We start from the raw sequence: 16,641 nt of genomic DNA on the forward strand, positions 1-16,641 counted from the left end.
AAATTTACGAAGGGAACTTACAAAACCTTCAACGAACAAGTAACGTGGAGGCTGATTCCAGCAATCGGCCAAAATTATCCTCACCTACCTCTCTGCCTGGGTTCAACATGTTATCCATACAGAGCCGATACCATCAATTGTCTTGACAAATCGGCTCTGGGGGCACCCAGGTATATGGAAATATGAGGGTATACAACAGAAGCATCTCATCTTTTGTTGATGGTTATTGGAATATGGGGGCCGATGCACAGGTCGGCCGTAAAAACAAAAAAAAAAAAAAAAAAAAAAAAAATGAAAATTCGAAAGTTTTCGAACACAGCCGATGCAGGGCCATCGACTCAAGGGAAATTTCTTCAAGGACAATGTCAGGAGCAGCATGTCAAGAATCAAGAAACAGCCGATGCGTAGCCATCGACTCGGTTGTGCGAGGATTATCCAATCCGTGGGGTTAGTACAAGCTGGAATGGAAGATTATCGTACAGTCGGAGGAAGAAAGAGCACATTCTCGCCTCGAGTAAGAACTCGGGGGCAGCTCACCTTGAAGGCTTTCCGCTCGGAGAGGCCGATTTGTGTTCAAATCGGCTGACGCTACATAAGGAATTTCCCCGCACACAATCAGGCCCCGGTCTACACAGTTCATGCGCGTATTCCTCGTCTCTGTTTTACATCGGCTGAGACTCGGGGGGCAACAGGCCTGGTAGATCGCTCTGTTGAAGGGCCGGTGCGTTGTTATCGGCTCATCACACATTGGCAAAGTGGGCAAATCGGCAAGGTCAGTAGGAGAGGCAAATCGGCTCAATCAAACTCAGAAGAAATCGGCAAAATCAAAGTGGGGAACAATTCTTCATTGATAAGCGGGATTTCTTACATAAAGAACCGAATTGCTCTCAAAAGGCAATACGAGGGGATACATTGCCCCATCTACCACTACCGACCCTATGACAGAGGTCCTATCTACGGGCCGTCATTGCCCTCATCGTCATCCTCCGAGCTCTCATCGGCACCGCTGCCGATGGGCTCCTCGTCGCTACTCCCGTAGCCCTCCACGGGGGCTTCATCCCCGTCTTCGTCGTCACTGCTGTCGTCGTCCCACCACATGCGGAGGCGCTTCGCCGGCGGGTAGCCCTCGAGGGAGTCGTCGTCGTCGTCGTCTTCTTCTCCCTCTTCTTCAGAGGTGGGGCAGCCGTCCCAGGAGAACTGGTCGTCCTCGCTTTTGGGCTCCAGTTCCCCATCGGCAAGGAATTGGAGATCTTCGTCCCCGCTGGTCAAGGACTTGTCGTCCTCAGACCAAATGGAGGAGGCATGGCTCTCCTCGTCCCAGTCTTCCGGGGCACGAATTTCTGGCGGCGTCTCGCGGGAGGAGTTGGACCCGTAGGAAAACTCGGAGGAAGAGGAAGAAGACATGGCGGCACTGAAGGTTTTTGGTGCTGATGCGAGAAGGACGAAGGGGGCGCAAATTGTTTAGAACGGTTAAATAAAGGGGATATGGGAGAGATTCAATGCCACAGCAGTTTCCGAGGAGGTGTTGCCCAACGAGAAAATTTTACGGCCACGTGGAGAAGTGGAAGGGGCAAGGCATCATGATGCGGATTCCGCGGCAGCTCTGCTCTGCCATGACATGACCCGACGAAAGAAAGCGTAATGATTTTGGAAATGTCATTTCCAAAACCAGGGGGGCATGTGTTATCACCAGAATTTGACCAAGTCAGAGGTGGGCCGCGATCAAGATGGTTTGAAGAAATATATATATAGAAGGAGTGCGTGGATCGGCCTTTTATACCAAGTTGGGCTTAATTGCCCGGATATCTGTAATATATTAGATCGTATTTCAGTTTAGAGAAAGAATCTTAGTCGTGCACGGTTTAGTGCATGCCCACATTAGAAAGTCCCCTGGACTATAAATATGTACCTAGGGTTCATGGAATAAACAACAACTCACGTTCAACCCCAAAAACAAACCAATCTCGGCGCATCGCCAACTCCTTCGTCTCGAGGGTTTCTATCAGGTAAGCGACATGCTGCCTAGATCGCATCTTGCGATCTAGGCAGCACAAGCCCCACGTTGTTCATGCGTTGCTCGTACTGAAGCGCTTTTGATGGCGAGCAACGTAGTTATCATTAGATGTGTTAGGGTTAGCATTGTTCTTCGTTTAAGCATGCTTACGTAGTGCAACCCTTGCATATCTAGCCGTCCTCACGCCTATCTCAGGTGTGGGGGCGGCACCCCGCTTGATCATTATTTAGTAGATCTGATCCGTTACGATTGCTCCTTGTTCTACAAGGATTAGTTTAATATCTGCAATAGTTTGGCCTTACAAGGGGGGGGATCCTGTGGCACGTAGGGTGGCGTTCGCAAGTCCTAAACGGGATGTTCCTAGGATCAACTTCATGTTGGTTTTTTGGCCTCGTTTAGGATCGGCTTACGAGCACCGTGCGTGGCCATCCGGCCCAACCTCGGAGTAGGATGATCCGATTATGTGGTGAAAACCCTAAATCGTCGTAGATCTCATTAGCTTCATCTTGATCAAGCAGGACCACCAAGTATTCGTACACCCCGTACGGATCATGGGTGGATCGGCTCTTTGAGCCGATTCACGAGGATAACCTCGAGAGCCGATCGAGGCTCGTATTTAACGTTTACATGTATGCCCTGCGAGGAAACTAAGCGAGGCAATATCATCACCTTCCCGACCGGGTATAGGTCGAGTGGCACGCCCTTGCACTTCGCAACGCCGCGTGTGACCAGAAGAGCATTGCGGGCCGTCGCTCGGAGGGGTCTCAGCCAGCCGCAGCTCTAGGCTCCCCCCGGCTCTACGGTGTTGACAAGGCCGCTGCCCGCCGGTGGGTTTTGGCAGTCAACAGAACCACGATAACGTGCTAATATACTAAGTTCAATTTTTAACTGATAAATCCAAAAATTCTATAATTTGCGAAATTAGTATCAGCGGGTAGAGAATTTAATTACGAATTCATTGCAAGAACCAACATCTAAAAATAAGGTTTAGATTTAAAGTTACGAATTTTTGAAGTCTAACATGTAACATGAGCTAGCAGTTTTTCAATTGATCTGATCGATCTATCACATTCGTGCGCCGGTAGAAAAAAAAACAAGGGCACGTGGCATGACATGATAGGCTGGGTACCGGCAAGGACGAAGAAGACGGACGGCGTGGATGGCGATGTCGTTGTGGTGGCCTCCTGGCTTGACGAAGGTGAGGGCGAGGTGCGGCTCGAGTAGATGATTTTCTTCCCGTCCTCGTCAGCGATCCCCTAGTCCCGAACAACATCTATCTCCGGCTGTAAACGATGAAGTCCGGCGAAACTCCGGCGATCCTGTCTAGTCGTTCCCGTGGTCCTGTGCGAGGGAAAAAAATACGTGAGAAGGATGCGATCGATGATCTAGGAAGCTTGGAGAGAAAAGGGGAGGCAGGGAGGTCCTGGAACCTCGACTTCAAGTTCGCAGCGACGAACTCCGGCGAGATCAGACGTGCTTTCAGGTGGTCTACGGTTTGCGATTTTTGGAAAAACAGAGAGAGGCCGATGCGGGAGTATATATGGAGGAGTTTTCGTGGCGTAGGGGGCACGGATTCGAACGGAATTGGGGCGAAAATCTGGGGATTTCGAGTCGGTTCGGTAGTCCCGTGTCCTCGTCGAACTCACGCAGGAGGTTGAAGACGATACGTGGGTCCCGCTGTCCGCGTTGGCAGGGAAGAGAAGGAAAGAAAAACAAATAGAAAGGAAAAGAAAAGATAGGGAGCTGGCCTCCCGCTGCCTGGCTGGCCGGTCTGGCCGACGCGGTCGTGCGCGTGCGCGGAGGATGGTGGCTTCGTTTGGTAAGTGTGATCCGGTCGTTCCTTTTCTTTTCTTTTTTTTTCTTTTCTTTTATTGTTTCTTATCTCATATGAGCTTTACAATTTGAAAAGAGTAAAACAAAAACTAGATAAAATCTGCGAAACTAAAACATTTAATTAGATTTCAGACTTAAGCATAATCTTGTAATAATTTGGAAACCAAATATGCAGATTTTAAAATAGTATGCCATGATGATATGATGCAACTATTAACATCCTTAATTGTAAAATTTGGGATGTTACAGATGGGCAGCGGCACCCTGTTCGGCCGCTCCTCCTTCTTGGCGCCGCTGTTGGACGCCTCGAAGTCGTTCTTCTTCTTCCCCATGGTGCTGCGGCGTTGGTGGTGGGAGTGGAGGTGTGGGCGATGGAGGAACAATGACGGTGGACTGTTAAGCCGGCCGTGAGCGGAAAACGATGCCATTGAAGACGGCGCAGAAGCCCGGCCGCCGCCCACCAGTGCGCGCGCAGAAGAGGCAGCCGCAACATTGATAGCGAATGCTGCAGCGCAGATGCGGAAGCGATGCCCTCGATACAGGCTCGCTGCTAGGCGGACCCCGGTGGAGATGCGAGCGTTCACTTGGGTGTCCGCGCAGCGTCCGCCGCGACGGATTCCAGGCACATATATGCGTCGGGTTTGCGTCGCCGCGGACTGCCCGATCACGATGTGTCACCTCGATGAAGGTGATACCAGATTTTTTTTTTTTGAACAGAAGGTGATACCAGATATATTTTTGGTTCGGGGACGCAAACCGTCGGTCAGTGTCTTTTGGTCGACCCGTTGGAGATGGCTAAAAAAATGATCCGGTGCAAGGTCAGCTAAATCACTGAAAAAGAATTGCCGAGTCCAAACTCCAATAGCCGCACCGGCGCTCTTGCTGAACTCCGGCCACCAAATCAGCTCGAGTTAGAAGCAGTTCGCCGGAGCTAATGGCGACGCCGTCGGGCTCCCATTCCGCCTCGCCGCCGGTGATATCCGGGACGGCGGCGGTGGCAGCGTGCGCCGCCATGGCGGTCTCCTACGTCGCCGTCCTCTACGCCCCAACGCTCCTCCTCCGTCTCCCGCCGGCCACCTCGCTCCGCGCCTTCTTCCACCGCCGCTTCGTGTGCGCCGCCTTCTCCTCCGCTGCCTCCGTCCTCGCCACTGCGGCCCTCCTACGCGTAAGTGACCCTTCTGCACCTCCAGTCCCCATCTAAGCCCTAGCTTCTGATACCCGAATGGAATCTCAAATCCCCTTAACCTATCTGTCTATCTCCCGCCCTCTCCCCAGGTATGGAGCCTGAGTGACTCGTCAAAAGCGCTCGCGGTGTTCGGCATTCGTAGTGATCACCTGGTAATCAAGCTATCTCTCATTCTCTCCAGTAGTAGTGCCATTTTTTGTTTGTTTGTAGTTGTACACTAATAAGTGTGGAGCTTTTGATGCTTGGACTGAAACTCTGGTCCTGTATCAGCTTGAGGCAGTAGTGATTCCGCTTGTCCTTACGTCCCTAGTGTATGCTGGGTCGTTCGTCTCAAGACTCTGGGTCATGTCAAGCTCCTGTGGCAGGGATGACGGTGAAGTGGGAATCGGCTGCACCGAGAAGCTTGCTCGCTGGATGCAAACCTCCCTACAAGATGTAATGGTGTGGAGGAACTACGTAGTGGTTTGTTCTCATTCCCTTAATCCCTTTGATACCATTCATTTGTGCTGCTTATTAGATGCCGCGGAAATGTCTCGGAATATTAGTGCAGTGAATGAGGGGTTGTTGACTGAAAATCTAATTACAGCACTGTGTAATCAGCTAACAGTCTATGTGTGCAAGCTGCAACCTTTAGTAAGCAAGCAGGACCATGAGTTAGTGATGAGGGGGATCAAGTGAGCCAAGCAATTCAATTATATTTAACGATGAAGGCTAAATATTGCCACCTACAAGATAATTTGGATTTTTTTTGTCCATGGCGCCTACTTGCCCCCTTCTCCTGCTGCCACTGTTTGTATTATTACTATTACAACTGAAAAGCGTCATTTTCTGTATTCATGATCTTATTTGAGGATGATCTTTTGACCAGGCACCATTTACAGAGGAGCTGGTTTTCAGGGCGTGTATGATACCTCTTCTTCTATGTGGAGGATTCAAAATGCATAACATTATATTTCTGAGTCCAATCTTCTTCAGCCTAGGTAAATAGGTATAATATTGCACCAAATCTCATTTCAAATGAATTGGCCTGACACGTTCCTTCAGCTAATATTTTGTAATTCAACCTTTTGCAAGTAGTAATTGAGCCTTTCTGTTCACAGCACACCTAAACCACTTGTTTGAACTTCACCAGCAAGGATGCAATTTTATGAGATCTCTCCTGATTGTAGGTATTATTTTTCTTTGCACCATCTGGTTTTCTCCTTTACTAATGTACTAGTATAATCTTCCTGTAACTTTGTTGCTAGCATGGGCAATTAAGAAGAGCTATAATATCCTAGTTCATCAGGTTGTTCTTCCAGTGATATAAACTTACTTCCTTTATGGCCATACCTGTGATATATCAAGAATGTATTGGTACATTCCCATGTCCCTACGAGAGTGCAAGCAGTCACTTGTATAAGCACTATGTTTACCCATTATGTTTATTTCTTCATACCTCAAATATTCCGTGTCAAACATTTGTAGCATCATGTTCTGCGTTAAATTGATAGCATGAGTAACTCTGCATATCACTAATTATTGTCAAAACAATTAATTGTCCTATGAAATCGATGTGATGCCTTTATTCTGCCATGCTATTTAGTTTGTGCTCATAGTGTTTGCCAACAAGAATCAATTTCTTAGCTCACACACAATTTAAGGCATTACAGAATCGTGATTGCTGGTACATATTATGTTGACCAAGTCATGTTCCTTCTGAAGTTCCATGTACATGCTTGGACTTTTGATATGCTCGTTGTATTACACACATTAGTCTTCTATTTTCTGTAGTTCTGCTCATATTTGTTTGAAAATTATCATCAGATATTGTGTAATTACTTTGGTTTAACCATCTGTGAACACCTTTTCCTTCACCTGTTCAACTTACCATGACTCTATGTCTTCCATTCTCAGGTCTCCAGTTAGGCTACACCGTAATTTTTGGGTGGTATGCTGCAATTTTGTTCATCCGAACAGGTCTTGCTAATTCCTTTTTTTATTATCTTTTTTAAAACATGAGCCCCCCTCGTTGATTCCAGTTGGCATACCCCTTTTGTTATCGAGAAGCCATTATAGTTCATTCTTTCCCATTGTTTATGCCTTAGTAGTGCTCCTTTTTCAGTTTAGATCTAATAGTTCTAGGTTTTTTAAGATAGTAGGTTTGTTTGTTGTTTGTCGTGGTTTATGCTGGGTCAAATGCTAGCCAGAATAACGTTCAAAGTATTGATCTCTATATTTCAAAGTTGGTTTAGTCGCATAATGCAAACGCAAGCGCAAGCGCAAACACAACGTTAGTTTAGTCTAATATCGGTAATGTAAGCTAAGCGAAAGGAGCAAATATGGTGGGACTCTTGCCCTTAAACTTGAGAGGGATGAATGGCATGGAAGAACTGCTTAAACACAAACCTGCATACTTTTGGTGGCAATTTGCAGGATTTGGGCCATCAGATTTGTGAAAGTGCCCTGACATGGCACCACATGGCAGATCAAGTGCATCGTAACCGTGCATCTCTGTTAATCCAAATTGAATTTTATTCAAATATTTTAATTTGGTGCTTAATTTGAGTTCACTCTGTCAAATACTAGTGGGTGATTAAATTGGAATAACGGGTCAATTTTTGGTGTATTATGGCTGTTGATTATAGCAGTTTCTGTGAGCTAGTGCTGAGTACATGAGGACGAGTCGACATCCAATCCAAGTTCAGAACCTGAATTTTGACCTCACGATACTTTCTCTTTGTTGATATGTGCCTGGAATCCTGGATGCTGCACTGCTTAACCTCATCATCGCTGCTCATCTACACCGATTATCTGTGCTCATTGTCATGCCACAGAGATCATCTGCATGCGTGAAGCGATAGCAAAGTTTCTGGTAGCTCATGCACTTGACTGCTTGCTGTGTCCTCTGCATTCATGTTGTTCCAACACTTAATTGGTTTCTTTTCGACATGAACCCTATTGTATGTTCTTGAAGAACTTTCAATAGGGCTGGTGCCCAACACAATGCAGTGAAATGCTTGAACATTGATGATTCAGCAGTGTTCGTAGGGAATACGCTGCCACAAACATTTCTTGCTGCTCCATGCAGGCGATATCTGTGGTAACAGCATGGAGAGTCTGCTCACCGTCCTTATCAATGCATGCCCAGAAGGGAGGGTGATGTTTACCAGCACCAAACCCCAACATGAATTTCTTGCGAGGAAGAATCGGTTTGGGCGACAATTTGGGTCCTAGATATCAGCGGTTCTTATTTACCTAGCACCAGAGGATAAAAACCTGTTAAAATGAACAACTGTAACACATTAGTAATCAACTTATTATTAATTCATCCACACATTATTATCTGACAGAGTCAATACAGATTAAGTCTTTGATTGGACCGCTTGAATTACGTTTGTTTTGAATTAACCGTGAGGGGGCATGGTTCAACAAAAGTAATGCTGACTTGGTCTGCCTTATGTCTCAAGTCATTCCAATGTGCGTGTGTGTGTGTATTGCTTGTGAGTAACCAAAGCTTTCTTACGCCACCATGTGTTTTGAGTTTACTGAATGCAAGTGTGCTAACTTGTATATTTCTCTCTTGCGTTACTTAATTAAACCATGCATGCTTTGGGACCGTAGAAATTGGGCCTCCCACATGGACCAAATGTGTAACACAAAATTCAAAAGTATGTTGCTCATTACGCCCATTTGCTGATTCAGCATGGTATAATTTTGTGATAACATTTTTATGGCAAATTATCAAATAACTACACCGTTTTAGATTTGTTTTGTAAAACCGGACTTATTTAGTGTCAGGGATCTAGGAAATCGTGCCTTCTAGGTTTTCAAGGAAACTGACAAGCATGATTCAGTAGCTAGCTAGACGAGTTTGATGGTGGCCCTGTTATGAATTTACTCTGGTCTTGTTATGGTTGTGTGGTTGAAGATGGGCCAAAATTGTTGGTTCAGGTGAAATCATAAAAGGCGTGGTTTGCTGAAACAGCGACACAGAAAAATTGTAGTTTTTGAAACTACTTAAAGAAGTTTCTCAAGAACTAGTGTAGTTCTGCCATACTGGTAAATTTACTCAATCTTTTTGTTATAGCACTCGCTAAGCTTATGCCTTGTGAATTGGTTAGAGAAATGAAAATTTACTTGTAGTAAATGCATGATTTGTCGCTTTGTAACACGCTGAATTGACTGAAAGTGTATTTTATTTTCTTCACAAACGTGACATCGATTAACTTCTGTTCTAAAAAACTGCAGGCAATCTTGTGTCTCCTATTGTGGCTCACATATTTTGTAACATGATGGGTTTGCCTGCTTTCTCATCACCGCGAACTAGAGGTATGTATATTTTATGTTTTTCTCATGAAAACTAAACTCATGCAGAGTTGTCAAAGTTTTCCTTAGTGTAAGTGGTAGAAACTAGGGTTCTACCGGGGTGAGGGCGTAGATTGTAGGGGTGGAAGTGTTGCGAGCACGAGGAGGAGAGGCGGCGCCGGCGGCAGGGCGCCGTCGCGGATGCGTTGGAGGCGGCGGCTAGGGTTTGGGCGGCGCGGACGGGAGAAGGCCGACTCCTTTGGGAGTCGGCAATAATGATATCTGATTATTGCTTGATTGATTTAGTCTATTACAACTTGTATATATAAGAGAACTCGCGAAACCCTAATCTGCTAACTGGGCTAAGCCCCTAACTAAGCTTGGCCGGTTGGGCCAATGGGCCCCCTCCGGCGGTAGACCAGGCCGGTCATAACATCTCTCCCCGCTGCGCAAACGGCTCGTCCTCGAGTGCGGTAGTACTGAGTAATCTTGCTGGAACTCCTTGCGAAGCTCCCAAGTCGCCTCCTCCTCGGAAAGGCCCTCCCACTGCACCAACAAGTGCCAAACATCACGACGTAGTTGAGCGCGGAGCACCTTGGCCGGACTGGGTAGCAGACGTCCCGCGGCCGTCGGCGGAAGTGGTGGAGTGGCCACCGGCGGGGCACCGCGATAGGGCTTCGACGAGGCCCACGTGGAAGACGTCGTGAATGCGAGCCCCTCCGGCAGCCGAAGCACGTGCGCCATGGTCCCAATCCGCTCGACGATGATGAAGGGCCCCGCATAGCGCGGACCAAGTTTACGCTTCGCACGCGGGTCGAGGGAGCGATGAGAGCGGTGCAACGAGCGAAGCCACACCGATCACCCACCGCGTACTCAACCTCACGATGTCGCCCGTCATAGTAGTGCTTGGCGACCTGTTGAGCTTGGACAAGACAGCTGCCGCACCTCGGCCGGCATCTCGTCGCGGGCGCGGATGAGCTCGCCGGCGGCCTCCGTTCGCGCGCGTCGCTTGGATCCACCGCTAGGATAGGTGGTGGTGGCCGGCCGTGAGACCACCTCGAATGGCGTAGCACGCAGGGCGGAGTGGTAGGAGGTGTTGTAGCGATGCTCGCCCACGCAAGCCAATCCACCCAAGCGCGCGGACGATCACCAGTAACACGAGCGCAAATACATGGCGATCACCTTATTGACCACCTCGGACTGGCCGTCCGTCTGAGGATGGAACGCCGTGCTGAACCGGAGTTGGACTCCCGCCATGCGGAAGAGGTCCCGCCACACGTGCCCCGTGAACACCGGATCGCGATCACAGACGATGGACGAAGGAAACCCGTGTAGGCGGACGATACCGTCGAAGAAGGCGCGGGCCACAGACGCCGCTGTGTAGGGATGGCCAAGCGCGATGAAGTGGGCGTACTTGGAGAAGCGGTCAACCACCGTGAGGATGACAGACTTGCCGCCCACCCTCGGAAGGCCCTCGATGAAGTCCATGGAGATGTCGGCCCACACTGCGAAGGAACGTCAAGCGGGCTGCGGGACACCGGCTGGGCGCAAAGTCTCCGTCTTGTTGCGCGCGGCACGTCTCACACGAACGCACCCAATCTCGGACCATGGCCCGATCGCCGGAATGTAGAAATCCGCGAGAAGACGGTGGAGGGTCTTCCGGACACCCTCATGACCGGCGGAGTGTGCCAAGAGCGGCACACGATGGCGGAGGTCATCATGGTCGGGGACGAACACGCGGCGCCGGTGGAGGAGAAGGCCGTCGATGACGCGCCAAGGGTCGTCCGGCTCACCAGCGTCGAGCTGTCTTCGCCCGCAGAGCTGAGGCATCCGGCGCGGACACCGTCGCCTGGCGGATGCGGTCGAAGAGGACGAAGGAGGGCCCCGAGCGGATGCGAGCGAGCGGCCGGCGAGTCTCCCTCGGTGGCGTCGGGATCGGCGTCGCGGCGGGACAAAGCGTCGGCCACCGTGTTGAGGCGCCCGGACGATACTCCACCGTGAAGTCGAAGCCAAACAGACTGGCGATCCACGGTGCTTGGGGCACGCGTCGACGGCCGGCTGGTCCAAGAGGAACTTAAGGTCGTAGTGGTCCGTACGTACGCGGAACGAGCGCCCCCATAGGTAAGGGCGCCGGTGGCGGACGGCACGAACCAAGCCAATGAGTTCCCTGCTCGTACGCCGCAAGCTTGAGGTGGCGTGCGGCAAGACGGCCGGCCTGAAGTAGGCGGCGGCCCGTCACCACGGTGAAGGACGGCACCGAACCCCGCCCGGAGCGTCGCGGTCGACGATGAACGGCTTGTCGAAGTCCGGCATCCGGAGAACGGGGCCCGTCGTCGGGGCCCCTTGAGGGCCTCGAAGGCGGCGGTAGCCTCGTCGTCCCAAGCGAAGGCCTCGTGCGCGGCGGGCGCGTGAGCCGGCGAGCGATGAGGCCAAATTCCGGATGAACTTCCGGTAGTAGCCGGCGAGGCCCGGGAACCCGCGGAGGGCGCGTGGTGAACGCGGCGTCGGCCGGGCGGCGGCCGCCGCCACCTTGTCCGCATCCATCGCCACCCGGTCGGCGGAGATGACGTGGCCGAGATAGGCCACCGAGGTCGTCGCAAACGAGCACTTCGAGCGCTTGAGGTGAAGTCGATGCGCTCGAAGCTCGTTGAAGACGATGGCGACATGCTTTGCGGGTGCTCCGCCCATGATGCGGCTGTAGATCAAGATATCATCGAAAAAACCCAGCACAAAACGACGTAAGTACGGGCGAAGGACATCATTCATCAGGGCCTGGAAGGTCGCGGGCGCGTTGGTGAGGCCGAAAGGCATCACCACGAACTCGAAGTGGCCATGGTGTGTCCGGAACGCCGTCTTGGCGATGTCTGAGCGGAGGTCGAGCTTGGTGAAGAACCTCGCGCCGTGGAGCTCGTCAAACAGCTCGTCAACCACCGGGATCGGGAACTTATCCTTGAGCGTGAGGGCGTTGAGGGCGCGGTAGTCGATGCAGAAGCGCCACGTGCCATCCGAGCTTGCGCACCAAGAGCACCGGCGCGGAGAACGGGGACGTGGAGATCCCGATGATGCCCGCCGCCAACATGAGCGCGCAGCGGCGCTCCAGCTCGTCCTTGCTGCGGCGGGGGTAGCGGTATGGGCGCACCGCCACCGGCGTCGACCCGGGAGCAAGTGTATGCGATGGTCACACGCTCGTGGGGGCGGCGAGGCCTGCGGCTCCTCGAAGATGTCGCCGTGCTGCTTGCGGGAGGTGCGTCGGGGAGGGGTGCTCGGCGTCGTCGGCCCCGGAGACTAGGCTGGAGGCTGCGGCGCGGGAGATGTGCCCCGAGACCCTCCCGGCGAATGTGGCGTCCCCGGCGCCGGAAGGTCATCGTCGGGGCGTCGAAGTCCCGAGAGAATGGGTCCGGCGTCCGCGAAGAGTCGACGCCAAGGATGAAGTCGAAGCGGCCCAAGTCGATGCGGCGCACGTGATGACGAAGTGCTCGTCGCCGATGGTAAGAGGAACGTCTTCTGGACCACCCCATGGCGGTGGAGCGGTCACCGTTGGCCACGGTCACGCGGAGGGTATCCCGCTTGTCGGGCGCGTAGCGCGAGGCGGCGCATAGTGGCGGCGGGGAGGAAGTATGCGTAGACCCCGTGTCCGGTAGCGCCACCGGAGGCTCGCCACTGGATAGTGACCGGAAGCGACATCGTCCGCTCGTGGCGGATGCCGGCGAGCGCGTGGAGGGACACGACGAAGGCCGTGGCCGCTGCGTCGGTCGGCCCGGCCATCTCGGATGCCGCGGCAACCGTCCCAGTCGTCGGGTCGCCCTCCTCGACATCGACGGTCTCCAGGTAGAAGAGGCGAGGGCACACGTGACCGGGCGTGTATGGGTCGTCGCAGTTGAAGCAGAGTCCCAGGCGGCGGCGTTCGAGCTACTCCGCCGGGGTGAGGGCGGCGGAACGTGCGTGTAGGCTGCGGGGGCGAGGGCCGGCCGGGCCGGGTGGGGCGGGCCGGGTAGCGGCCGCGGCCGGAGGAGGAGGTCGGGCGGCGCGGGTGCCGCGGGCCGGGGGTGTCTGGCCGAGCCGCACGGGCGCGACGCTCATAAGCGCGCGCGTAGTGCATCGCCGTCGCGGAGGTCCCGCGGAGCCGTGGCTCGACATCCACGCGGATATGGTCCGGGAGGCCGCCAATGAAGAGCTCGGCGCGGCTGTTGGCCCGTCACGCGGGCGCATGGCATGCGAGGGCTGGAAGCGGTCGGCGAAGTCTCGCGCCGTGGTGGTGAACGCCAAACGCCCAAGTTCCGCCAAGCGAGCTGCCGCGGACTGGAGGGCCGAAGCGGAGAAGGCGAGCTCACGGAGCCGGTCCCATGGAGGCATGCCACCCTCGTCTGCTCCGGGGAGTAGTACCACGTACGGGCGGCGCCGCGGAGGTGGTACGAGGCGAGCCACGTCCGGTCCGAAGCCGAGTACGCTGTCCCCGGAAGAAGCTGCTCGCCGCTGGTTGAGCCGGTTGAGGGGGTCCTCGACGCCGTCGTATGTGGCGAATTCCGGCTTGGCGTAGCGTGGGGGAGCGAAGCGGTGGCGCTACGGGCGGGGTACTCGGTGCGACCGGCGGACGGCTCGGCGAGCGGGCGGGCGGCGGGTCCGGGAAGGACGGGCGCGGGGGTCCCGGCGGTGGTGTAGACGGGGGATGGCGCCGGTGCGGCCGAGTGGGTCGGCAGGGGCTCCGTCGCGGTCACCCACGCCGGAAGTCGGGAGGGCGATGGCGGGAACTGGACCCGCTGGATGGGCACCCCCTGGGGCAGCGGGGCGGGGCCCGGACTGGGGGCCGGCGGCCAGGCTGCCCACGGCGGCGGCGGCGGTGATACCAAATTGGTAGAAACTAGGGTTCTACCGGGGCGAGGGCGTAGATTGTAGGGGTGGAAGTGTTGCGAGCACGAGGAGGAGAGGCGGCGCCGGCGGCAGGGCGCCGTCGCGGATGCGTTGGAGGCGGCGGCTAGGGTTTGGGCGGCGCGGACGGGAGAAGGCCGACTCCTTTGGGAGTCGGCAATAATGATATCTGATTATTGCTTGATTGATTTAGTCTATTACAACTTGTATATATAAGAGAACTCGCGAAATCCTAATCTGCTAACTGGGCTAAGCCCCTAACTAAGCTTGGCCGGTTGGGCCAATGGGCCCCCTCCGGCGGTAGACCAGGCCGGTCATAACAGTAAGAAACTGACTTCTCACCATTAACCACCTGGTGTTTTTGTGTGTTCCAGGAATGACATCGGTAGCATTCATGGCGGGTTCAGTATTCTTCTTTTATTTCCTTTTCCCTGCTACAAGTCCAAAACTATACAATGCAAGGTTAGATGGATGCAGCTGCTGGCATGGCTACTGTAGATGGAGTTAGCACAGAATTGAATGTAGGCAAGATGGCAGCATCCGTTCATATGGGGCTGATCTACGGATATCTATCGTGCACACAGGGGGGGGGTGCATATTTGAATCACCTGACACAATGTGACTTATACTAGATCTTGTTCTCCACCGTTTGTACAACTGTTGTAAAATACATTCTTGTAGCTACTTTGCTCTTCTCTTGCGCTTGACGTACAAAAAAGAGGAAGTGCAATTCATCACTTGTTCGCTAAGGATTAGAAAGCAGCCAAATTGGAAAACTCTTAGTTGAACCGCCGGGCATTTGAGCCGGCCGCATCCAAGGCTGTAATTAACTCAGGATTCGTGCAACAACATGGACCACTAAGCCATTTATTCACATAAGTCAGGTATAATTCTAGTATGTACAGGCGTACAGCACACCTAGCTGGTCCATGGCCGACACCACCTGCAGCCAAACTGTTCGTACAGCAGGACGAACCCGACCGTTCGACCATGGAGAAGCGAATCCGCACTGTATAACGGGCGGCAACGTTCATTTTTACCGGCGATCACTATTTAAGGAGAGGTGGAGTAGGAAGAAGACCACCCGCAGCTGCCCATTGCTTTAGAGATTCAAAATCATCGTAGGCCGGCTTCAAATCCAGATAGTTTAGCTAGTTAGCCGTCCACTGATGTACACGCCGACCCCCGCTGGATGAATCCCTTGGAGGCCCATCCACCGTCACCGGGGATCGAGGTACATCAGATTGGGCATCTGGTTCGTCCTCCCCTGGCGCTGAATTGAACATGAGCATGGCTTCCCCCTCCTTCAAGCAGTTCTGCTCCACAGTCCAGTCGTGTGAGCATATAGGAGATACCAGAACAAACAATAACGGCGGTGGCTTAGCATCGGTTGTTACCTGGTCGGATTTGCACTCCGCGGCCGACGTTGGTGCCGCGTCCACAACTAGATCGTCGCCCGGGTCCTTGGTGGACATTTTGCCTTCAGACGAGAGGGTCTTTCTCCCCAGTTAGCCCTCTACAGCTCCGGCGGATCAGGGGGGTTTACTTGCGGCTGCTACAGGATTTATCAGGCACTGGAATTCCTGGTCCGGTGTGTGGTTGGGGAAGAAGAAGTACTTGCTTGTGGACACGGGAACGGCGCAGGCCGGATTTAATAGTTAGCGGGCCAGGCCAAAATGTGAAACACCAAATTTTTACCAGCCGACAGGTGCAGGTGGTACGGTCCGATCCAGTACCACTGTACCAGCAACCAGACATTTCGTCATCAATCCTCGTACAGGCCCACATGCACTAGGCGTAGACAGTGTGTATTCACTGAAGATTTAAGGCAGAAAAGCGCTATCAGCTACATTCCGTCTCCAAGTCACGATGCCCCATGTGTGGTGAGATATCCAAGCTCAAATGCCCGGCGGTTCATTCTATTCGCTCTCTTTGTTACTTTCAGTGGACCTGTGTAAAGTCGACATCATTGGGCTCTTCATGCAGTTCTGGGTTATTTTTTCTGGATCATGCAGTCATGTTTGCTGAAGTGCGAGGTTGCGGTGTGATGTGTGTCAAGGGGTCTTAGTCGTTGGGGTTATCTCACCAGACCACTTGTTCCCTTGCGTCGTCTCTTTGCACATGTTAGATGTTTAGATGATGTCAATGCATTGCATTCTGCATACTTTATATATTGTATAGTAGATCCTTTACTCGTTAAGATTATCTGATTCTAATCAGATGGCTGTTCGCAATTTAGTGATCTATATGAAGATTATCTGATTCTAATCAGATAACTGTTCGCAATTTAGTGATCTATATGCATGTATTGAGTTGTGGTAGACACGGTCAAGCTATTCACCCCTTCCCTGGCTTTCACGCGTCTATAGTTCCTTTGAGGGTCGCTCGTGGCTGACCGGGCCACTGACGACCGCTCCGCCGGAATAGCTGGCTGGAGTGACTCTTGGTAAGGCGC

The 16,641-nt window shown here is 52.7% G+C and overlaps 1 protein-coding gene across 1 annotated transcript; it reads left to right on the forward strand.

The window, feature by feature from the left end:
- Positions 1-4,723: 4,723 nt before the first annotated feature.
- Positions 4,724-14,948, forward strand: LOC124707724 (CAAX prenyl protease 2-like). Its single transcript, XM_047239402.1, has 8 exons — positions 4,724-5,012; positions 5,123-5,185; positions 5,304-5,495; positions 5,902-6,013; positions 6,134-6,202; positions 6,930-6,992; positions 9,264-9,344; positions 14,561-14,948. The coding sequence occupies exons 1-8, from the start codon at positions 4,782-4,784 to the stop codon at positions 14,692-14,694; spliced, it is 945 nt and encodes a 314-aa protein (XP_047095358.1). The 5' UTR covers positions 4,724-4,781; the 3' UTR covers positions 14,695-14,948.
- Positions 14,949-16,641: the final 1,693 nt, after the last annotated feature.

This window comes from Lolium rigidum, chromosome 4, assembly GCF_022539505.1.
Source record: "Lolium rigidum isolate FL_2022 chromosome 4, APGP_CSIRO_Lrig_0.1, whole genome shotgun sequence".
Lineage (NCBI taxonomy): Eukaryota > Viridiplantae > Streptophyta > Magnoliopsida > Poales > Poaceae > Lolium > Lolium rigidum.